Below are 23360 nucleotides of genomic sequence, written 5' to 3'. Positions count from 1 at the left end.
TTTCCGATTGCCACCTTGTCTATGCGGAATAGACCAGCCTAGAGATCTTGTTCTGGTTCTGGAGTAGCATGCCAGGCCGACAACCAGGCAGAACTCTCCTGTTCCATTAAAGTCCTTCTCCTCCTCCTTGTTGTGGTTGTCGTATGTGGTCGTCATGGCCACCACAATATTTCATTTACATTCAGTTTTTTTTTCGTTTTTTGTGATTTCCCCAAGCAACTGGCTATGATTTGGATGTCATGCCTTCGTAATCGCCGGGCTTGAGCCAATGACGGATACGAGACTTGAAGAGTTGCATCGAAAATTGAATCAAAATATTGTTCAGGCCATGAAAACCACGTACGACAACCAGAACAAGATCTTTAGGATGGTCTATTCCGCAACGACAAGGTGTCGATAGCCAATCGGCAAATGCGCAAGCCCTGGGAACAACTGCGGAAAACCGCGATAGCTTAGTTCTTTTAGGAAAAACTGACTTTTCTACTCTCCTAAGCTCTACGTAACGGCTCATAGCGAGTAAGAACATGGCTATGACGGACGCCATCAGTTTAAGTCGATCAAAATGCGTAAAAAACCACACTTAAAACAGGTAGTAGAGTGAAAATTCCGGGCAGCCTTAAAAGAACACCTGTTTTACCACAGCTACGACTTTATGCATGCCACATCCCTCACAAATGCTGTAACGTGGTAGAACATGATGGGAGAAGACGATATATTGTGCCGGAATTGATGGCCACTCGTTGACAAAGCTCCGCTGAAAAACGGCTCAGTCAAAAAAGGTGCACTTTCTCAGTGGGTTCATGGGCGAGCCAGGAACGCAGCGGAAAGCATCTGCGAACTGCCGGGAGTTGGAGAAGGCCTTGTTGCAGTCTCCGCGAAGGAATGCCGCTGTGCGGTTCAAGCGACACAGCGTGAAGCAGGCGCTTATGAAGAATACCTGCTGCTCGCTGAAGGCATCCGTGGTGCGCCACGCTTTCCCATGGGTAGCAGCGCTGCTCAGGGCTATCTCGAAGGCCTCGTGGGCCACCTCGAGCCCAGGTATCTCCGGAAAGGGCGACGCGAAGGTGGGTGCCAGGCAGCTGTGCTTTCGAGTGACGCCTTTCTCCCAGTTCGACGAGGCCCACTTGGCCGCCACGTCGCCGTGCGGGTCCACCTTCATCCCTGTACGGTCCAGGGCCCGTACGACCTCCAGCGCGTATGAGAACATGAGGCCGCCGTACAGCATCGCCGGGGTTGCGTGCAACGCGAACAGCGGCGCCGTCAGTGCCGCTACGGACAGGACGACTGCGTTGCGGAGGTAGTCGTAGCGGACCAGGGGAGGGGAGGATGCGGCGGGGAGCTTCGTCATGGGCGTGCCGTAGAAGGACTTGTCCCGCAGGGCACGCACGTGTTCGTGGGCGTCGCGCCAGAACTCAATGACGGTGCTCGCGTTGGACGCGAAATCGGCGTAGAGGTAAGAGAGGCCGCTCGCAGTCAGCATGTCGGAGGGCGGCCAGAGGAAAGTCTGCAGCTGCTGCAGCTTGACAGTTGCCATGTACTTGGACAAGTTGTCACTCCAGGACACGTTGGCGATCTTCTGAACGGTCACTCGCCTTACTCTCTCAAAATGGTCTTCGACAGCTCTCTTCTGGTTGGCCTCCAACAGCGGCTGCAGGTACAACGCCGACACGAGCACGCGGTAAGCTGCCTCTGCCTGGGTGACACAGAAGACTTGTCGCTGCTTGGCTGCCCTCTCGTCATTGATGTCTGCCACGTTCAACTGTACGTCTCCAAATGGGGCGAAGACCTGAACAAAAAACCAAGACAGGTGGTGCAGCAGCTCTGATCTGGTGTACTTTGCGAACAACTTGTTGACTGCCTCGAGAAGTGCAATGTCGCTGACACCCACATGGTCGGGCAGAAGATGGACGTTAGTTTCGAACGCTTCCGTCCAATCGCTGACCGGAATTCTGCTGGTGTACTTTTCGATTTCTTGAAGCATGAACCGAAGAGGTAGCTTGCTCTGCCGCTCGAATGCACTGGACAATGTCATGACTACGTCCTCCTCTATGTCTGCGATCCTCCTAATTTCGCTGGCGGCGCTCTTGGGTTGACCTCCGGACCCAGCAAACGCCGCGTAGAAACCATTCCAGTACTCGAAGTACCGGTCGGATGGAACGATGTTCCTTAGGGGCTTACCCCACAGCATGAAGAAGTTGCCAGGAGCGAGTACGATACCCATGGTGCCCCTGGAATTGCGCAGCATCCGTATTTCGAACCAAAAGTCTACTGCCCAGTTCAAAGCGAAGTCAAGAAGTACGCCCAGTGGAGTGGCATCTGGAAGGGGCTTGTCGGGCCATGGTATCTTCCGTTCTCTCATGAACGCCTTAAGCATTCGCAAAGGAGCCCCTTGAGGCCCGTTGGTGGAGGTCATGCAAGCGTTGAGCATGGCTTGTAGCTTAAGGGTCGTAGGTATCAGTTGCGAACCCTTTGATAAGGTGCTGAGAAAGTTTTTGAACCTGCAAACAGAGCGGTTCGTCGTCAGTCATCCATCTCTTCAAAGGGCCTCTCAGATCATTCCACTGGTCCATCTCTCGTTCCTCTTTCATTTCTACGAATATTGCGCCAAGGAAAAATAATGGTCCGGTTATTATTTTATTCACGGTAAGCAGGCAAAGCAGGCCATCTTAGGGGGCCTAAGGGAGTTAGAGACCCTGTAAATTTACGCCAATACGCACTTCATGTAATTTCGTGCATGAAGGCCATTTGATGAGGCATTCCGAAAAGTCTTCTCCCCCGCCCCCACCCCTTCCTCCGACGAAACACTCACCCTCGCCTGGAGCCTGGCTTAGTGTTTTTACAACCACAGCTGCATTGGGGAGGTTCAGCACCCGACCTCAACATCATAATATGAGGTTGAGGTGAGGCTGAGTGAGGTCTCTCGTGGCCGCTGGAAAAGTGAGGTGGGGGCGTAAGGAGACAACCTCAAATGAATGGTTGAGGTTCAGGCTGACGCTCTCTGCCGTCGTATTGTGTGCCAACGAAAATGTGCTTTCACCAACCGGATGGTAAGAATGTTATCCAGATAGGCCTCGACAGTACGAGCGGGCCAGTGCGTGGACGACCTCAAGAATATACAATTTGTGGTATTGCGATCCAAGTGGACTTGCGCCACACGGGCCTTGTTTGGTGGTGAGCGGGCCCTGTCGACAACATGCCATACTGGTCACATCACGCGGGTCGTCTTAGCAGTAGGCGCTGTCGTGGACGCTTCGATAGAGCTATTTCTGGTACCTCTTCCCATAAAAAGGTTGCCGAAAGTTGGCAGTTTTACCTCGCTCTCTTCTTAGTCATGCAAAAAAGAATTGTTTACAACTAGCAGCCGCCTTCCTTGAATATAGTGATGCCTCCCCTCTTGCAAAGTGACAGAGTGCATCAAAGCACTGGACAGCTAAGCCTGGTCAGAAGTTGCGTCAAAACGTCTTTCAAAATCGAGTTGAAAGAAGTAACAAGATATCTCCAGGAGCTGTGTTTCTTAAGACGGTAATATATGGTCGAGAGTTTTCATGGCGGCATACTGCGTTCACCAAGTACGAATGCCTTGCGATTTATAAAGCGTGCTTGATCAAAGTAATTTTTACGGGTATCTAATGGTTTGTGGAAAAGGTAGTGAAATGCCTGACAAAGTGCTACCCCTTTCCCCACTCCCAAAATTGGACACTCGTTTAAAATGCATGACAAAAACAACGACCACGAATACAGTACGCAAAGCCCAGTTCAAAAATTTCAGCACATAACTTGAAACAGGACATAATACGAACATGATGTACACAGAATAAAAGACAAACAAATATGCCCCAGCAGAACTGAAATCACCTCGCGTTGCAGTTTAAATAAACGGAACTGGGGCGACATCTTTAAAACGTGTCCGCACTGGCGCCCTGAGTAATATCGTGGAAAAAATGAAACGTTAAGGGCTTGTTATTACAAAGGAGTTTGTTACCATATCGGAAGAGCAATATTGTTAACCACGCTATAGCTAACGCTGAAAGAAAATATTATCCACTGCGCGCAGGATACCCACATACGTTGCGTTCTCACCAGTTGTCCAAGAGGACGTTCGTCAAGGCCGAGGCGTGGCCGTAGAACTCCGAGGCCGGCTTCCAGCGGGAGCAGGCGTAGGCGTCAAAATCCACGCAGGGGTCGACCCCCCTATCTATCCGGGCCTCAATAAGTCGCACATGCGCCAAGCACGCGTCGCTGCGGCAGAACGGGTCCGACCGGGCCTCGTACGGCATCCACGCCCGAACCACGAACGCCACCACCAGCGTGGCGACGCAGACGAAGGCACCCATAGCGAAGGTCATCTCCAGGGTCCTGTGCGGCCGGTCGCCCGCATCTTTCGAACGCGCCGGTCGCGGCGGTGTAGAGGCTGGGGCCTGCGCAGTCGCACGTAAAAGACTCGACGGCAGCGCAGGAGGGAAGCCCGTACAAAAATGCTCGTTGAAGTTATGTTGAAGTTTTTCAGAGCGGGCACAACATGCTATCTTTAATTCATGTTGAGACCAGGAAGGGCCTGCGTTGGTCGATTGTTGAGGCAGGGTAGAATTTCAACAGAAAAGTGGCCACCGTGCCAGAGTTGAGCATTCTAAACACATTTTCTGCATTGCTTTCATGTTGAATCCAAGTTGAAATTATTGGGGTGATTCAAAAAATCATTCTGTATTTCGGTTGCGGTAAAAAAAATTCTAATACCTTCGTATTGCACCAGATGACGAACTACCGATGCAATTTTCGACGGTATATTCACATTTATTGCTGCAATTTCACGTTCACGGGATGCTGACAGCACCAGTCATGTAGTGCTCCACACATACGCACACATACACACACACACGTGTGTGTGTACATAAATAGATACACTCCCCCCTATACGACCATCAGATAAAGAGCATAAAGCAGTATTGCACAATGCTATAACACGAACTACGAGTTCACAAGTTTTTCATCTAAAGCGCCATCTGAGCTTCACCCTTACATACTCCTACACAGGGGTGTCCGCATCTGCGCAGGTGTTGCCCAGCCGACCAGCAATGTTATATAAGCTATTCTTGTTACTATTTAATTACTTTATGTGTAGCAGAAGTAATAAACTTCACATGCGACGTTCTGTTAGTTGAAGACCTTGATTCATCCATAAACAACAAAAATAAAGCACTAATTAAGCGCCCTTTTTATGAGCGCACGTACAAGTCCTCCAAAGAGCATATTGCATCACTGGTGCTTTTTTCTGTGCAAGAAAAGAGTTTTGAGCGGTTTACTAGAGTCATAACAGGTGTTGAATGCTTAAATATGCATAATGTGATAAGGTTTTGCTTACACGACACATGTCAAAGTTATTCCTGATTTCACTTAGGCTTAGACACGACTGCCACGATTCAACACAAATTCAACAGAAATTGCTCAACAGTGAATGTGTTGCCTACGCTCAACAATACCTTGTTGAAATCGGCATGACTATGGTCAACAGCCTCCTGGTTTTGGTCACTTGCTATTGTGATGCAGAAGGTGCTAGTGCTGAGAGAAATCGTGCAAGTAGAGCATGTGTGGTCTGCTTGATTTCCCTGGCGACCATAGAAGACATTGTTTTTCACATCATCTTCATCATCATCATAGGCCAACCCATGCTAATTTGCTGCTCAGAGAGCCTCCAAGAGTAAAGCCGAGAACAGAATTAAAGCTACAGTGGGACGTTCTTAAGAACTAGTTGGTTCGTTTCGAGGAAACGTAAGACTGGGCGGGTAGAACATGGAGAAGAGGCAAGGAAACGAACACGACACCAGCGCACGCGTGATGTTGTAATCGTTTCTTTGACTCTAGTCCTTTGCTATTCGCGCAGACTTAGCTTAACTAAATTAAAGTATTCAAGGCTTGCCATCACATCATCTGAATTGCCATCACATCATCTGAATTGCAGTTAGCTAGAAAAATATTAATGAGTAGGTTTCCACAGGATTTCGAAAACCGAGCACTACATATGCAAGATGCAGCAAGATATTTTCTCTCTCGGAGAAACCTGCTCATTACGAACAGTTAGACGATGCGACGTGTCAGCACATATCATTGTCATGTTCCACAGTGCTTATAACTATCACAATACATTCAGTTTTCGCGTAACTTGTCATTTATGTGAGATCGTACCCCTAATCTATCGAAATATGCAATGCAGAGGAGTACTTGCCCTGTGGAATACTTTCTGCAAGGAGTCCATTTGCATGGCTCTGCAAATGCTCCTATGGCCCCAAATTTACGATTTGTATGCTCTGCAAAAGCTGCTACAGCTGAGAATTAACTTAAATTCTACGAAATGGGCTATGCTGAGTATAACCAACCAAAATTTTGTTTAGCAGATGTTGAGTAGGCTGAACATACATTGGGTGCATGTTGGTTTCCAGTTGATTCAACAATGGGACAACAAGGTGTCATCTGAAGCTCAAAAGTCATTTTTGTAAGAAAGAGCCGTTGGCGACGGGATTCGGTCCAGCTAAGCCTCACGACCTTTGTTCTGCGATTGAAGAAAGCTGTTCGGCTTCTCGTGGAGAGTATGCATGCACGCGCTCGAGCCGGCAGACAGTATAGCAATGCGCAGAGCTAGTGGTGACACTTGAGAAACAACGTGCCAGAGGCAATAAGTGAAGCCACAGTGGACGGCTCTGGATTAAATTCGACATCGACAGCCAGGGTTTTTTAACGAGCACTGGCATCACACAGCGCAAGGGCGCTCCTGCATTTCGGCCCCACTGAGATGCGACCGCGATTCTATGTCCACTGTGCCACCGCGGAGGATCACTTAAGTGGTACGGCGACAGATACGGGAGAGGTAAATGAACGAAGAAGTCAGCATCCAGAGACGGACCAGCGATTGCGAATTAATAGATGCGTGAAAACGAGGGCTCGTAGCAGTTTAAGAAAAACGGGTTCACTTGTCAACATGCAACTTGCTGTGCTTACCGTCTGCCTACCATAAGAATATCGGCAGAAACCTCCACATAGTTCTGGGCCGCTATCTCTGCTAGAAAATACTTTTGCTGCCAGCTCAGTTTGTGCGCCCGCTCAGGCATGCTGGCTTCTTCATGATTCGTGCTTAACACAGGAAAAAAAAGCTGGGGGACACTTATGCCAGATGATGCTTAAGCTTAAGCTCCGCCCTACGGGTATCACGCGATAGCGTTAATGGGTCCATTCAGCGTCTTGGGGTCATCTGCATCTGACTTCGCAGACACGGTCGCTTCCATATTTTACTTTACCTCAAGACACACAAGGCCTCCCTTTAGCCAAGACGTACGAACGTTCCTCAGTGGCCAAGGAGTAGCGATTTCAGACCCACCGCTTGACCATTTTTCTTTCCTGCGCAATTGCTTTTCTTTGTTCTGAGGCACTACGTTATGGCGGTTGAACGACGCCACGACCGTGTAGACCAATGAGTAATTGCTCAGTGACGTCATCACTGTTGCACTGTGTTATCGTTTTGGGGTGTTTGAATTACCGGCGCAAGGTCACCTGATTGTGACGCCAGTACTATTTCGCCCAATTCTGACTTTCTCGACACGTCAACAACTACAGTGGTTTCTCCGCCGAACAGGACCCTTAACGCCGTTGCGTTAATACCCTGCCAGAGATGGATGCGTAACGAGGTGATCGCTCGCGCATGTTGGATGTTTTGATGCGTTGTTGGCTCTGCGCCAGGCAGCAGTTGGCACAGGGTAGCTGTGATGATATACGCCAGCGTATATAAAACGTAGGGGGGAGGGAAAAAAAGGCGTGATCGTTTCTGAGACAGTAGAAATAAAAAAACTTGGAGCCCTTCTTAACCACTTTCTTAAAGAATAAAATGCGATAGCATCTAGGTCGCCTGCTATAGTTTCCACAATGAGTGTATAATGTTCCTGCAAATTTTCCTCCAAAACTCTGGTTGGAACCGGTTCCATTACCCTCATATGGTACACATGAGTCATTTCCTCCTAGAATGTTCGAGTACCCTCCATTGAATTATGTTGCATTATCCTAATCCGACCTACAAGTCCCAATAACCCACCTTAATTCATTTTACGGGGTGGGCCTATTTCCAAAATTTCGGGCGTCCTTCAGAATTATAGGGGGTAGGCCAACTTTCAAATTTTGGGAATCCTCAAATTTTCAAATCTGGCGGTGCCTTATGATTGGTCTAGCGGTGGTCACGTGATGATGACATCAAGACACACTCAATCGCAATCTTAGATTTTTTTTTTTGGGGGGGGGGGGGGGGGTGCGTCCTCATACCACCCCTGGCGCAGTGGCGAACCGGTTAAGCGATGTGGCTATTTCAAACACAGCCACCTATGAGGCCTGTGAGACCCACGTTGCTCTTCCCGAGCTCCTGCACTAGTGTTCCTGTATATGCTCCCGTATACAGGAACACTATCTTGCACTGATGCTCAGCAGCGCAACGGTGGGCGGGTGGCAAATACATCGAATTTATTTGAATTCAATTCATTGTCATGTGCCACGATGGGCAGGTTGCCACGGTGGACAGGTCAATTGTGACGACGTCGCAAGGTTATGTGACCGCTCTTTACCAATCGGGGAATTTCGTGACAGAGAAACCGGAACTTTGTGTGCGTGTGCGTGTGTGTGTATGTGTGCGCGTGTGCGTGCGTGTGTGTGTGTGCGTGTGTGTGTGTGTGTGTGTGTGTGTGTGTGTGTGTGTGTGTGTGTGTGTGTGTGTGTGTGTGTGTGTGTGTGTGTGTGTGTGTGTGTGTGTGTGTGTGTGTGTGTGTGTGTGTGTGTGTGTGTGTGTGTGTGTGTGCGTGTGCGTGCGTGCGTGTGTGTGTGTGTGAGAGAGAGAGACGGCAACGGTTGGGGGGTTCGTAGCAAGAGCGAGAAGGCATTTTGGTCAGGGAGAGCGCAACTGATGCAACTGTTTTGAAGAATACTGTTTTGAATAGTGGAGCGCTCTAGCAGCGGTGCGTGTGCACACAGCAGTGGTGCACGCGGCATTTCGGCTTCCCGGGCGAAGCAGAGCTGCTGGCAGCAGTGTGCGTTGGGGACACTTTTTGACACTTCATGAAGAATTGTTTGCAATTCGCCCTACTGAAACAGTTGGTCTGCTACAGGTGCTGCACGGGCTGTCTGCTTCGACAAGAATGCGATAACCTTCAGATTGATTCCTTGTGTACCCGTCGTGGTATGCGCCTGGCTTGGCTGACAGCCGCAGCGCCCCGACGAACACTGCTGGAAGCAACGCTCCGTGCCACCGATCACGCGAGCATCAAAAGTATAGCGTTGACTGACTTGAATAGGACTGTATCCAGTACAATACACAACACTGTATTTTACTCGGCACTAGCAACAAAACGTTTTGCAAAAGCTAACGCGCCCTTATAAAGTTATTAACTAATGCCGACTGCTCGGTCAGACTACATAATTAGAACTGCCAGTTTCTCAATTATCAGCATGCCTACTTCGTTGGCCTTGCAGTTGAGTTAGCAGTGGACACGATGTGCTTTTTTGTTTACGGAGATGCATTCAAACCCTCGTGAATTCAGAGGAGTGGCATTCGGGGCGCCCTATTCGGCCTGCAAACGTCAGGGATGAAAAATTTCCCAGGGAGGTTTTATCTGAGGTAGAATTTCCTGTGGCTCAGCCGACGTGACGGCGTAAAACACGCGAAAAATAACGATGCTTCGTCGGCAAAACGCGGGGCCTTCGGAAGAGAACACGATACAGAGCGTTTACATAACATTAATTGTCGCTTCAATCACCGTCAATTAACAGTTAATAATTAATAATAATAATAATTGGTTTTGGGGGAAAGGAAATGGCGCAGTATCTGTCTCATATATCGGTGGACACCTGAACCGCGCCGTAAGGGAAGGGATAAAGGAGGGAGTGAAAGAAGAAAGGAAGAGAGAGGAGCCGTAGTGGAGGGCTCCGGAATAATTTCGACCACCTGGGTATCTTTAACGTGCACTGACATTGCACAGCACACGGGCGCCTTAGCGTTTTGCCTCCATAAAAACGCAGCCGTCGTTCATTTTTCATCCTGAAAGTCACCGACAGGAATTAACTGCCCATCGACGTCGCGCACAATTAGTCTTGCTCAGTCAGTCAGCATACACCGTACACTCTAAACACGAAAGGTGTAAAACGAGAGTAAGCTGTCCTGTAGCGCGCTCCATTTTATAAAATGGAGCTTACTTCCCAGAGGACCGCTTACTTCCTTTTTACTCCCATATAGGCGCGTTCGTGTTCAGAGTGTACCCATCCATCGTGTAACGCCCCTCGTCAGGAGCATTTCAGTAATAAATAAACGGGGAAAATTGATGCGCATCGCTACTGCCACGCGCCACAATCTGAAGCCGGCTATTTCAATACTCACTACGCACTCAGCCACGGTGCGTGCTTGCCTAGACGCTGACCTCCTGGACACTCGGGACCCACCGGCGTCAGCTGCGAGGGGCGCGCGGTCAAGGCGTCGACCAGGCATTTCTCCACCAACCTCCCAGGTTCTGCTTCCTGCGAATCATAGCTAGGGGTGGGAGGCTGTTTCGGTTGCAACCGAAAAAAAAAGCTGGTAACCTTAAGCCGATCATTTTTTTTTCAATTTGGTTTTAACCGAGAAAGGTCGGTATCCTTTAGATGTACGCCATGGCTTGCTGGCTGTTGAGTACGAGTTAGAATCGGTTAAAAGACAAGAAAGGAAAGACGCACTAAATGTAGCGCTTCGATGGAAACCTGAACTGCGCCGTGAGGGGAGAATAGAAGAAAGCGAAAGTGAAAGGAAGCAAGGAGAAAAAGGCGCCATAGTGAGAAGCTCTTAACTTCTACCCATTGGCCTTCGTTTACGCGCATCCCAGTAAAAAGAAAAACAGAAAATTAATTGTTCTCACAGCAGATTTTGTAGTAGTTTTGACCATGAATTTGTCATACCAACGAAAATTTTTGTTGCAAAAACAGAATATTCTGCATTGCTGTGCAGTCGCTGGTCGTAGCTACAGAACTACAGAAACATACCATAGAAAAATAAAGTTGAAACTCGTTATAACGAAGTTTATGAGGCCCAACAATTACTTCGTTATAGCCAGTGTTGACCGAGCTTCCAAAAAGAATCGTAATTCCTTCGCAATATCCATTATTTCGTTATAAACTGCTTGGTTATAAAGAGATCCACTGCAATACGGTAATACAGAAAAATACAATCCTGGAGAAAAGTCTGTGGTTACGACAAAACGACAAACCGTTTAGTTAAATTGAGGGAACCCCAGTTTTGTATTTTTTTTTCATCGACTGGGCATTGAAATCACACAGCGCACGGCAACTTTTATACATTGCCTCAATCGAAATGCAGCCTCTGCGGCCGCGATTTAATTCCGTGGCATTGGGCTCGGCATTCGAACGCCACTAAGCTTCGGCGGCGGATTGGCAAACCGTGAAAAAGACACACAGCTTTTAGCGAGAACTTATTCTTCGCGAAAGCTCAAATTAAGATCACACGAGGCAAAATGCGTAAAAAGACTATAGAGCTGAAAGCTCAGTCGGGAGTTAAAAACAAAAACTTTAAATGCAAAACAAAAATTAAAATTAGAACAGGAAATAAGGCTTACTATCTATAAGCTAAGATGTGGGTTAAAAAATTCAAACGGGGAATAGCGTCGATAAAACTTGACTAGAGTGAAATTAAAGAACAGTATCAAACAGTCGATAAACCGCTCAAACTAAGTATAACGACATAAAACTAATTTAGATAAATAGCTTATTTGGCAAAAACGACTGTGAAGCTTCACGAAAGGTAAAGAGCTGTAAGTACGCTTAACACCACAAAGGGCACAGGAAGGCAAACGACTCAAACAGGAACCAGCTTGACTTGTCACGGCTATAGCGTGCTCTTTGCTAAGATTTTAACGTTGCCGCGATGTCAATGTGTTGTCGTGACCATTATTAACTACTTTTCAGGAGTCGGTGAGACAGAAAAAACTCACAGGACGGTTACCAGTGTCTAACGCGAATATTTTAGTGTTAGCTGTGGTGTGAGAGCGAATAATTTTCATAGAGTTCGGACCTAAGCTACTAGGCTCCCTTCGATGCTACAAGCATGTACGACAACACGGGTCGCCTTGTGCGCCGTGCCCCTTCCGCACAGTGTCCCCGGCTATCTTAGAATACTGCCGCAGCCGACCGCAGCAGCGTCCTGACGCGCTGCCAACTTTGCCGAAGAAGCCACCGCCGCTGGCGCTCCTTTCAAAACGTAAACACGCCGTGACGTTCCAGGCGCGCACCATCTTGGCGCGATGCCAAGGTCTGGGCTGCGGACGGCGCCCACACCGACGGCACTAAAACTGAGCTGAGGAACAGGACAAGAAGAGCGAGGGCATTGAAAACGTTATTCTATATGAAGAAGAGATTTACGGAGCTGTTAAGGCAGATCGGGCAGGAACCACCAGCGGGTGCGGACAGCTCAAGCAGTACGCTCGCAATCGAGTGATCAGCGATGACGAAGAAGCGCGGCTGGCGCTTTGTCGTCACCGTCTTCCTTACAGCGTGCTTTGCGGACGGCGACGCAGAGGACGGCGCGAAACTGAGCAACGAGCTAAGAAGAGCTGGCATTCGGCTATATGTTTTCTTCAAAACTGTAGCTACTTGGGCCGGTTGGGGCATATTCTAACGGTAACAGAAAACAGTGCGCTGTATCGCGCTTTTTTGCGTTACTCTTCGTACATGTTGTCGTCGGTCAACAGAATTCTCGCAGTTAGCTCCTGTCTGTCGTTTTTCGTATCTCGCTTTTGTTCCCCATGCATAACGAACCAAACAGCCAAGACAGATGCATTAAACCTGTCTACAATCTCTTACTGCAGCGGCATCGTACGCGGCCGCATAAAAACCGCCTTAACGTTTAGCCCTGAACTTCAAAGAACGCCAGTGCGAAACCAGTGCGATTTGTGGGAGATCAGGCCCGCTTACCATCAACGTGGGGCCCAAACTCTGCGGCTTCCTCTTCCTGGCGCTCGCGCCCCAGCCGAGGGGGCCCGTAGTACCTGGTCAGGCGCACCGGCGTCATGCCCGACGCGGCACCGGCCACAGACGTCGCGCTCCGCCGCATGGCTGCCTCCTCGTCCAGCATGGAGCTGGGCGGCCGGCTGCTATGCTTCCCGAGTCGCGAGATGAGCGAACTCGCCGTCGAACGCCCCGCCGACTGCCTGCTGTCGGCCCATGGGTGCTGCTGCGGGGGCGGAGGAGGCGGTGGCGGAGGCAGCTCGCGACTGGCCCGTGCTTCGCTCAGTCTGTCTTCTGCAGCGAGGGCTCTGGGAAGCCGGCCGCGCCTCTGGGACCTGGACGAGCGTCTTGAGTACTGGGATTGCTCTCGGGACCCCTGTGCCGCCATCTTCCACTAGCCGGTCCTGGAACTGATTTTCAGCGCTGCTCAGCTTCAACGGCCGTCGCGAGGATGCCGATGCACGCGTGCCTCGGGACACTGGCTCGCGGATCGCGACCGGCGCGTAGCTCGAAGCAGCACTGAACACGGAGGAGGAATCGAAGGCGACGAAGTTTTGTGCCTATAAATTGAACGATCAAAGAAAAGTAGCTGTCAAAGGTTGCAAACAAAAAAAATGGCAGTGGTTTAGCTCTGGTTAAACCAGGAGTAACGCGATAGCTGCAGCTGGCCGAGTGCAACTTGGTCACGTGACCAACCACGTGACGAACCACGTGATCATCCACGGCGCCGCGCCGCCGGCAGTTGCTCCGCACCACGTGACAACGTGGCGGCGCAGCCACAGGGTGGCGGCACCACCACGCTGAAGGCTCGAAATGCTACCGTAATGTAGCTATCGCTACAAAAGTGAAGCTGTGTTTAATAATACCACTGCCCACACAAAAGTGTCTAGATGAAAAAGATGGAAATTTAGCGGAGAAGCCGCACTGTGCTTCAACAAGCGTGAACACAGTACAAACATGTGCGGTGCGTCGCTGGTGGTTGGCACTAAGACTGTGCACGCCGGGTGCGCTTTTCATCCCTCGTTTCATAAACTGCTACAGACAATGGCATCTTCGATGGAGTGGCCTGCGTACAAAGTCATACGCGCTGCAGGAAACGAGGGGCGTAAGCCGAAGTTTCATGAGGCGTGTATTGCTGAAAGAAACCAAGAGCAGAAACGAAAATGGCCCTCCAACATCCTTTTTCTCCCATTCTGGCATTTATCACTCTGCGCCCTTCGTGGCGTGGGTTGCGGCACACTGGCCCATGATGCGTCACTGAAAATAACGCACCAGCATAGGCTGATTTACTTGTTCAGAACAGCAGATCACCCGTCGACGCCTGCATCTCGAAGAGCACGTGATAAGGGCGTGCCGCGCGAATGTATGTTCGGGTGATGATTGCCTGCGTTCCCATGGCCTGTACCGAACCTTCCCCCTTACCTCCCGCCACGCTGCCATTAAAGAGGGAACAATAGAAGTCTAAAGACATAGACACGAAATCATCACAGACAGTTGTTTCACGGACCTTCAATATTTCACAGCCACAGCCACTTCCAAGTTCTGACACTCGAAAATGGGACTGCCTCGAGCTCGCCCTTCTCGGCCATCAATCACGCAAAAATAAAAGCTCCACGTGCTTCTCACCCACGGTCAGAAAGAAACACCGCTGCCGTGAAGCACGACGGAAGAGGGTGTGTAATAAGCGACATCTATCACCATCACTGATTTGTCCTCGGAAAAGGCTGAAAAGGTAGCTTTTTACAACGATACCAGCACGTGGAATTTCCCCTGTGGTGAGCGGTGTCTGCGTTGCCATCGCAGAGCGTCAAAACTAAAGACAAACTGGTGCGTTCACCTGCTTGTCGATGAGAAGGTTGCCTAAGTGGGTCTGAGTCACAAAGGCCGTGCATGTGAGCCGGGAAGCTCGCGCTCTCCACAATGGGCCATCTGTGGCCGTGTGACATGTGCGCAAAGAATCACGCCCATATTCTCTTTGTCTTCGGCTCGCACCGGCTAATGGCCCCATGACTTCGCGACGTCGTTGCATGCCGTCCGCTGTGGACAGTAAAGGCTGCTGCGGAATCAGCGTTCTTCAGAAAATAAATCTCGAGAATTCGCCTCAGTGAGCGTAGTCTTCGCTGCATCGCAGGCATGCGCTCAGGCTAAGGAGAGTCGGGTCGGGTGAGAGAGATCTCACACGAAATCTGACTAAAGGCCCGACTAACTGGCTACGTCATCGTCGTTTTTAAAAACGATTGTCACGGAGTTGGCGACGACTGCCTTTTTTTCTGGCGCCGAGCGACGAGGTATACAAGAAGCTGCATGCAGTAGCACTTCCTGCGCAATAAAGTGCACCGGATACGTCCGAAGTAAACCTTTAGCCGCAGCTTGAATTAAAACACTGAGTAATTCAGTTCGCCCTCTGGAAAGTTATAGACTTTTGAATTAATTGCACGTTACGTACATATCGGCATAGAAAATGATGGGCTTCCGTTTGACCTCATTACGCTTATCGGCCTCCATTGTTTCGTGACGGTCTCGCATGGCCGCCAGTTTTCAATGTGATCCGGACGCGAGGCACCCGCGGCTGTATTTCCGAGAGAGTATATCTCGTTTTGTTGAAGAGCAGAAAGCGCCAGTTCGTGTGCCGCAGTGACAGACCTTAAAGAACTACAATGCCGGTCCCATAATAGATGTCAGTTTTCTTATTTGTTTTTTTAGCGCATTGTTTTGTGTAACACATGTACGTAGAAGCCTGGTAATAAAGGGAAAAAAAATGTTGCACAAACCACTAGGCTGGTTGTCTATGAAATGCGAGAGCATTCGTCATGATACGACGAAACTCACTATGAACACAACGACGTAATGAGAGTATCCCGTAGTGTTGCTCCAGTACATCCGTGAGGTCTGACGTAAGCCACAGTATAGCCGCCGCGGTGGCTGAGTCGTTACGGCGCTCGGCTGCCGGCCCGAAAGACGCGGGTGCCATCCCGGCCGCGGCGGTCGAATTTCGATGGAGGCGAAATTCTAGAGGCCCGTGTACTGTGCGATGTCAATGCACGTTAAAGAACCCCAGGTGGTCGAAATTTCCGGAGCCCTTCACTACGGCGTCTCTCATAGCCTGAGTAGCTTTGGGACGTTAAACCCCCATAAACCAACTAAGCCACAGTATATTGCACACGCTGCAAGACACTCCGAACTCGTCTTGCATGAACTGCTTCGCAGAGTAGGCATCGGCTGCGGCATTAGACGCTGTTCAGTGATACGACGAAGCCTAACCAAACGCATCTTTCCGAACCTCGCCTCGCATTCCTCGGCGGTTTCGCGAGCATGCCTTTGTCGGGCGGCTTTCCGCACCTGTTGTACGTGCTGTTGCTTCACATCATCCACCTCTGCTGCGTGTCGGCGGCTGCACGCCGACGTTTTCTTTCAAGGAGCTCTTCTTCGGTGGGTGGTCGCTTGAGAGGCCCCATCTCGTCTGGCACGTGAGCGCTTCAAGTTCGGTACGGCAGCGGGGCACCGACTGGCCTGCCGCTCGGCGATCTGACCCAACCTCCGCACGAGGCAGCTGCACCCCTCTCGGTGCAGTGCGGAAAGAATGGCATGCTGGGTACACAGCACCCACTACCGTTAGAAAAGTAAAATTCGAAGAGAATTAAAGAGGAAAGCGGGCGAGGGGAGGAGAGCGCCTCTATACTTACAAGATCAATGGGCTTTGCGAGCATGCGTGTTAGGGGTGCAGTAAGGAAACACAGAAACTGATTTAAGCGAAAGGGACACGCTGGTGTTAAAATGACCCATGCTGCGATCGCAACGTTGTCTCCCGCATGAACGCGACGACGTAATCAAGCTTTGGACAAGCATTTGTCATATCTCGGCTCCTTTCTCATCGGCTCATCTTTTTGAGGGAGAAACTACAAACCACAATACCACGGGAAAAGCCAGCAAGCAGCTGCAAATATCGCGACAAAAGGCCTCAATAAAATCCGGCATCTGTTTGAAGGAGTCGCAGCTAACATGTTTTCCCAATGCCACCTAGCGCCATGGCTCCATTTACGCTTTCATTGTTGAGTAAAAAAAACAAAAAAAACATTCACTGTTGCGGCACAGTCTCCACCTGTATCCGCTTGCATCGAATCCAAAGTTACTTTTTTTTTGTCGTTTAATCCGACAGTCATCAGTCGGTGCTCTAGAAAGCGTTTAAGGCTGGTCTGTGCAGGCAAACGTGTGTTTTCCGAAGCTTTTCCAACGTCGCAGCTTGGAATATACTTCTGTTGTCGTGGTCACCCTCAAATTCCTATGCCTGCCCTTACATCAGAGCCCATTTACCCCATCAGCAATGCGGTCCCTAAATGCGCCCTTTAGACCGCCTATAAGCTTTTTTTCACGCTCGCCTTCGTTATCCTCTTTCAGGAAATTCTATTTCATTGGTTCACTGCTTATGGCGAGAGGTAAGCGCATTTTACGTTTTCTCTGCGCGTAGTGCATACCACCACACGGCTTAAAGAACGCCTCCTCAAGTAATCACACGGCCATGATAAATTTGACTGATAGGACCGGCGACAGCGTACTGGTACGGGCGCGATGGAAATTAATTAGCTTTGTACACTGCATGATCCTCTGCAGTTGATCTGTAAGTGCAGAGCGCTTAATGAGATCTGCCACAACGATCGCTCTGCAGCTGCTTTGAAAGTGGTTGGTCATTTTGGGCAAAATAAATGTAAACGCTCTGAACGGTCTCGTGTGCTCCCAGGGTAAACTGTAGACTTGTTGCTAGTTTCATGCAACAATACAGGGGTAGAACTAGAGATGCCTAAATGCTGGCCATTCATGATCTTGCGTTTCATGAATTCTTTGTAAAACCTAAAATATTCCTACGTGACATAGCGTTTTAGTTATGCCCAGAAAGAAGCAATTTCATGAAACTGATTTTATTGAGGCAATTGCATAGCATGCAATAGCACGGAGAACAGACTTAACAAAGGTAATTGGCTCGTTCATTAACAGCATACGCTAAAAACGTCACTGCTTTAGCGCTGGGCTTCGTTCTGAAGTGGAGGCCCGCGCAGACGAGCATTGGCGAAGAAACCCGATGAGGTTGGCATCAATTAAAGACAATGGATCTTTCTCCATGCATGGAATAAAAACTTCTCTCTCGCCAGCCTCGAGGCGAGAGAGAAGTTGTGACAAATTATTTCTCGCGACGCTTGAATCCCAAATGGTGAGTCATTGTGACTCTGCGTCGGCGCGCTTTGTATATTGAACTTCCTGCTACAAGTCCTTACGCTAAGGCAGCGTTATAGTGCACTGTAACCTCATGTTTGCTCAGGTAATGCCCGGTAGTTGATTTGGCCGGGCGAGGTACCCTCTCTGGAGTCTTTCTTCTTTTGTTTATATATAGTGCCCGGCGTCGCTGGCGTGGAATGGTATTTCCTGTCATTCGCCATGTAAGTGGTCATCTCCTGTCCTCTTCATCATGAAATCCACCGTAATAATTCCGACCAAGTGCTCCACAAGAAAACACAGATAATGGCAAGAGTACGTGCGGTGGGCTTTTCTTTTGTTAGATAATGAACTAATGCAGAGTGGTTGCTGGCGGTTGGCGCTTGCTAAGTCCAAGAACCTGAAGCATCGTCTGATACCATGCAGCGGGCCACCTTTTCGCGCTGCAAGAATTCAAGACGGTCGCCGCCGACCGCCTCAGCAAGGCTGTCGCTCTTTGCGTTCTGCAACTTGCTGCAATGTCCTTAATCACTTGAACGTTTCTGATTATAGTTTAACCCCATTGATGAGTGCTGGCGGGAGAGATTGCTTCCAAGCTTTTCTTTTAACGCGTTAGCATTACTACCCTAACTTTTAGCAAAATCTCTCCGTCTATTGTATGATGCTGCCACCCCACTTCAAGAGGCCTCCGCCCACTACCCACTAATTTTGCCCTCCACCCATCTCCACCCTCCAGAAGCTCACCCACCAACAACCACCCATCTGTGTTGTACACCCTCCAAAGACCTCCACCCTCTACCCAGCCGAAGGAGTTCTAGAAGAACTTGGATTACTGCACATTTTTCCGTACTGTTAGTCCGTCTATAAATTACGTTCTGACAATTTTATCGCTGTTATTCTAAGCCTCACGACCCTACTATCACTACAGCCTGCCTTGAACACCTGTACATCATGCACGTAGGCAGAATTTTTTTTTTTCAGGAGGGGCCCGAGGCAGTTGCATAGGGCGAAACCCGGGGTGGGGGGGGGGGGGGGGGGGTGCAAGGCCTATGCCTGACAGGAACACTGTTGGTCGGGGGGGGGGGGGGGTTAGGTTTAGAGCGATTTTGGGAACACCGAGCCCCCCCCCCTTCCTTCTGTTTATTTATTTATTATTTATTTATTACAATACATTCAGGGCCCCAGTGGGGCGTTACAGAAGGAACTGGATAAAAAAGTAAAAACAAAAACAATGCACCAAATGAAAACACAAAGTAAATGGAAAATGTAATGTAATACAGCAAGGAATGAAAAAACGTAACCTTGAACAAAATACAAATCAGATTACGTAAGAAAACAGCCTAGTCAAACACATAGTTTTCCGCGGCATTTTTGAATAAACAGGTGTCAGAAATGTCGGCAACCAAGGTGGGCAGGTGGTTCCAATCGCTCGCCGTCTTGGGTATAAACGAGTTAAAATATGCATTGCTTCGGCAGTATGGAATGCGTACCTTGTGGCGATGATCCGTGCGAGGTGATATGAACGATGGTTCAAATAGAAGATCCCGTTTTAGCTGATGATTGTGATAGTAAATCTTGTGAAAAGTTAGTATTCGCGCGAGTTTTCTACGAAGGGAAAGGCTAGGAAGGTTCAAAGTATTTTTCATTGTAGTTACACTAGCAGTGCGGGAAAAATTAGACAAAATAAATCGGGCGCTACGATTCTGTACTGACTCTGATTAGTAAGAGTTTCAAGTCCCGGGTCCCACACAGAGCACGCATATTCTAATTTCGATCTAACTAAGGTTTTATAGAGTAGCAGTTTTAAAGAAGATGGAGCCATGGAAAAATTACGACGCAAGTAGCCAAGCATGCGGTTAGCATTGTTAACAATATAATCAACATGTGCCTGCCATGAAAGATTAGCAGTTATATGAACCCCTAAATATTTATATGTGGTAACTTGCTCAAGGAGAGAACCTGAAATATTGTAGGGAATAAGATTTTCGTTAGCAGACCGGTGTGAAATACGCATGACCTTACACTTGTTAGTATTCAGTCTCATGAGCCAAATATTACACCAACTAGATACCTTATTTAGGTCACTTTGAAGTAAGGATGAAGTAAGCTTTGAAGTAAGCTTGGTCCTGTGTATTCTTCGTCTAGTCCCCGTTTGTTCGCGCTGTTTTTTTGCATCTGCGAAAAGCCTAATTTTGGATACGTCCCTGCTGTACATCATGCACATTAATGCTCAGCATGGAGAGCATTATGAACTCTTACACATTTAGTTCTCCCGGTCAGGCTCGTCCGTATCTACACCCGAGTTTAGCGTTTACAAAAAAAAATAGTCATGATTCACAGTTGTTTTTTCTGCATATCATGAGAAAAGTTACCCCTTGCTCTTTCGGCACTTTATAGGTACCTACTAGTTTCTTAAAACCGCGCGGCTTTCTCCGCTTTCAAGCATTTCTAGGTTTGCTTGGGAAAAAGTAACTACATTCGAGTTTACACCCGGTCGATAGCGTATTTGATGCAATTTGGCCTCATTGATATATGCCAATTCAGGGTGATCCCAGTAGATTCCTGTATTATCCATGTATCCTGTCTGATGTGTAAAAGGAATTTTCGATGGCCCAGCTACTTGCATTTTACATTCTCATCACAGCAGCTCGAAAGAATGTAGGTCCATTTCAGAAAGTGCAAAAGATTACGATTCTAAAATGAAATGCGTGCCTACATTTGGAAATGAAATGTTTTGAGGTGACACCATTTGTAATCTGTACAGGCTCGGCTACTCCCGAGTGCGCAGGACATTATGCAGCTTTGGTTATGCGTTTTAGACACCCCCGCCGCGCGCGCGCATGCGCGCACACACGCGCACACACATACACACGCACGTGCACACATACGCACACACGAACACACTCACACACACATACACATGCGGGCACACACGCGCACACGTACGCACACGCGCACACGCACGCGGGCACGCACGCACACTCCCATCTTCGCGGCTGTGATGGTATTGCATAAGGTCGGATCTAGTCGTTCCAGAACAGCGTGGCTATCAGCCGTGCTGACATAGATCCTAACGTAGAACCCTTCTGATAGCCCATGGTGATACTCGAACAGAGTTCTGAGCCCCGCAGAACTACGCGTGCGTCATTGCTTTGCGTCATGAATGTGTGCGGGGGATTTTTTCTTTTTTTCTTCTATTTCATTTATGTTTCATACTGGTTGCAAAAACCGGAGCAAATGCAAGGGGACCGATGACTCGCCCGCTCTGGCAAAGGCGAACGCAGTCTGTCAGTGCAGTAGCAGTCGGAGAGCGAGAGAAATATTAAAAAGCAAACAAAACAAATCTTCCTGATCTTTCTACCGTTCCATTCATTTCATGAGCTGCTATATAGAGTTGCGATGGCCTGTCAGTTAACCTTTTCTTCTCCTGTCCAAAGCCGATGCTCGAGAATGCCTCTGGCTCGCCAAATTCACGTTGGGGCTAATATGCAGCAATGCATGACCAAAAATGAGAAACTGAGCTCGTAAATGGACACGAGACGGGCAGTTTTATGGCGTGCGGAGTGAATATGAAAACGTAAGCCGCAGAGACCTTAACCGGGACTGCTAGCAGACGCCCCGCTTCCGGTCTGGTAACTGCAGTCTGGTAGCTAAACGCGCTTAATTTGAGTCGCCCAAACTGGAGCTTAAGGATGGTAATGTTACTGAACAAGCATTTCTGTCTATTTCTCAACAGCACTAAGAAAGTGAAGAGACGGATTGTAATTGCTGGTAAGTACTGTGCTTATATCAACGTCCTCGCTTCGATAGAATGTTACAGCGAAAGCTCTTATAGCTTTGGTTTAGCCATGTAGCCCTGCTTTCTGCCATGGAAGCACAGCGTCAGCCGTAAGACCTTAACTACCCCCCCCCCCCCCCTTACGGACATATTTCTTTTTTTTTTCCTAAAATGGTATCAAAACGGTGGAAAGATGGATGGAAGTTAGGAGCGTCCCCTCTGAAACGGGGTGGTGGCAGTCGCCACCATGCTCGGCCTTTACTTTTTCCTTATATTTATTTAAGCAATCCGACACACTTTTCCGGGCACCGTTGATCCCCTGGCCCAAGCCCTATGAGGACGGTGGGAGACTCACCCTTCGCCGCACCATAAAAGAGGTCTACCTTGAGCTCCGCCTCGACAAACGCATTTACCCTCCTGCTCATCCATCACTCACGGTGCCGGAGTCTCGCATTCTTCGGCACATTCAGATGAATGCAGTTATCACCCCGTCCCGCCTCTTCCTCTATCGCTATCGATCGGACCCTTCCTGTCCCAACGGCCCCTGTATCTATGCGGACCTGGTCCATTGCCTCTTCTATTGCCCGGCTGCTCAGCAGTCGGGTTCCTTCCCCCCACCCTTTCTATCTATCACAACCTGGCTCGACTGGCTTGGCGCTGAAGGGGAAGAAGAACAGCGGCTTCTGGTCGCCCAGGCGGTCGACATGTTCGGCCTATAAATTATGGTCGAATAAAAGTCTTTTACTACTACTACTACTATAGCATCTCAATTAGTACGCGCGCTGCCATCTGTCGGCAAGCCAAAAAATGCTTTGAACGAGGCCTACTGTTAGGCACTATACCACTGTGCCAGAAAACACACAAGCTGGACTAGCTCAGGAGCAAGAAATGATAATCGGCTTATGACAAGCCTGCATCGCCCAAGTTCGCTAGGGAGGTGATTGTTTCGCGAATTCACTAATTGAACTTCATTTAGTGAGTTTTATTTATTTCGTTTATTTCAAATCAATGACCGCCGCCAACCGTGGCGGGTGGCTAAGAGAGAAAAATTCTCCTCTTCGTGCTTAGGGGACAGAGAACGTGCTAGAGAGAAGAACCAGGGTGGGGATGGTTGGAATAAACTAAATGGCTAAACCAAAGCTATAACAGCTTTCGTTGATTAATGCCCTAAGCCGTTACGTTTACCTCTATAAACTGTTTCCTCCAGTTTTGTGACAGAAAAAAAATTCGCAGAAGAATAAGCCATAAACTGCTCATAAGAGTTCATAGTAGGGCAGCACCAGATTTTCCATAAATTCATCTTTTCGCTCGCATATTCCACACGTGGTGATGGAGATTATCATTTTCATGGCTCGAGTTTAAAGGTGGA

General features: G+C 48.9%; 1 protein-coding gene across 1 annotated transcript; it reads right to left on the bottom strand.

Moving 5' to 3' along the window:
• Positions 1 to 427: 427 nt before the first annotated feature.
• Positions 428 to 13559, bottom strand: LOC144115413 (endothelin-converting enzyme 1-like). The gene is made up of 4 exons (XM_077649806.1): positions 12976 to 13559; positions 10397 to 10533; positions 4081 to 4418; positions 428 to 2498 (listed from the first exon to the last, which is right to left on the bottom strand). Exons 1-4 carry the CDS (start codon positions 13394 to 13396, stop codon positions 767 to 769), a joined length of 2628 nt encoding a protein of 875 aa, XP_077505932.1. The 5' UTR covers positions 13397 to 13559; the 3' UTR covers positions 428 to 766.
• Between the last annotated feature and the right edge of the window lie 9801 nt (positions 13560 to 23360).

The sequence above is a fragment of the Amblyomma americanum genome, chromosome 1 (assembly GCF_052857255.1).
Source record: "Amblyomma americanum isolate KBUSLIRL-KWMA chromosome 1, ASM5285725v1, whole genome shotgun sequence".
NCBI classification, from domain to species: Eukaryota; Metazoa; Arthropoda; class Arachnida; order Ixodida; family Ixodidae; genus Amblyomma; species Amblyomma americanum.
The sequence above is the reverse complement of the archived record's forward strand: the minus strand, read 5'-3'. Positions and strand labels throughout refer to the sequence as shown.

What these genes read in the sequence shown, in the direction of transcription:
- LOC144115413 (XM_077649806.1), bottom strand. Translation starts at nt 13,396, where the DNA reads ATGGCGGCACAGGGGTCCCGAGAGCAATCCCAGTACTCAAGACGCTCG. An exon ending in GCACCGTGGCTGAGTGCGTA is followed by an intron (nt 4,419 to 10,396) that starts GTGAGTATTGAA and finishes GCGACTGCGCAG; the next exon opens with GCCCCAGCCTCTACACCGCC. An exon ending in AACGTCCTCTTGGACAACTG is followed by an intron (nt 2,499 to 4,080) that starts GTGAGAACGCAA and finishes CTCTGTTTGCAG; the next exon opens with GTTCAAAAACTTTCTCAGCA.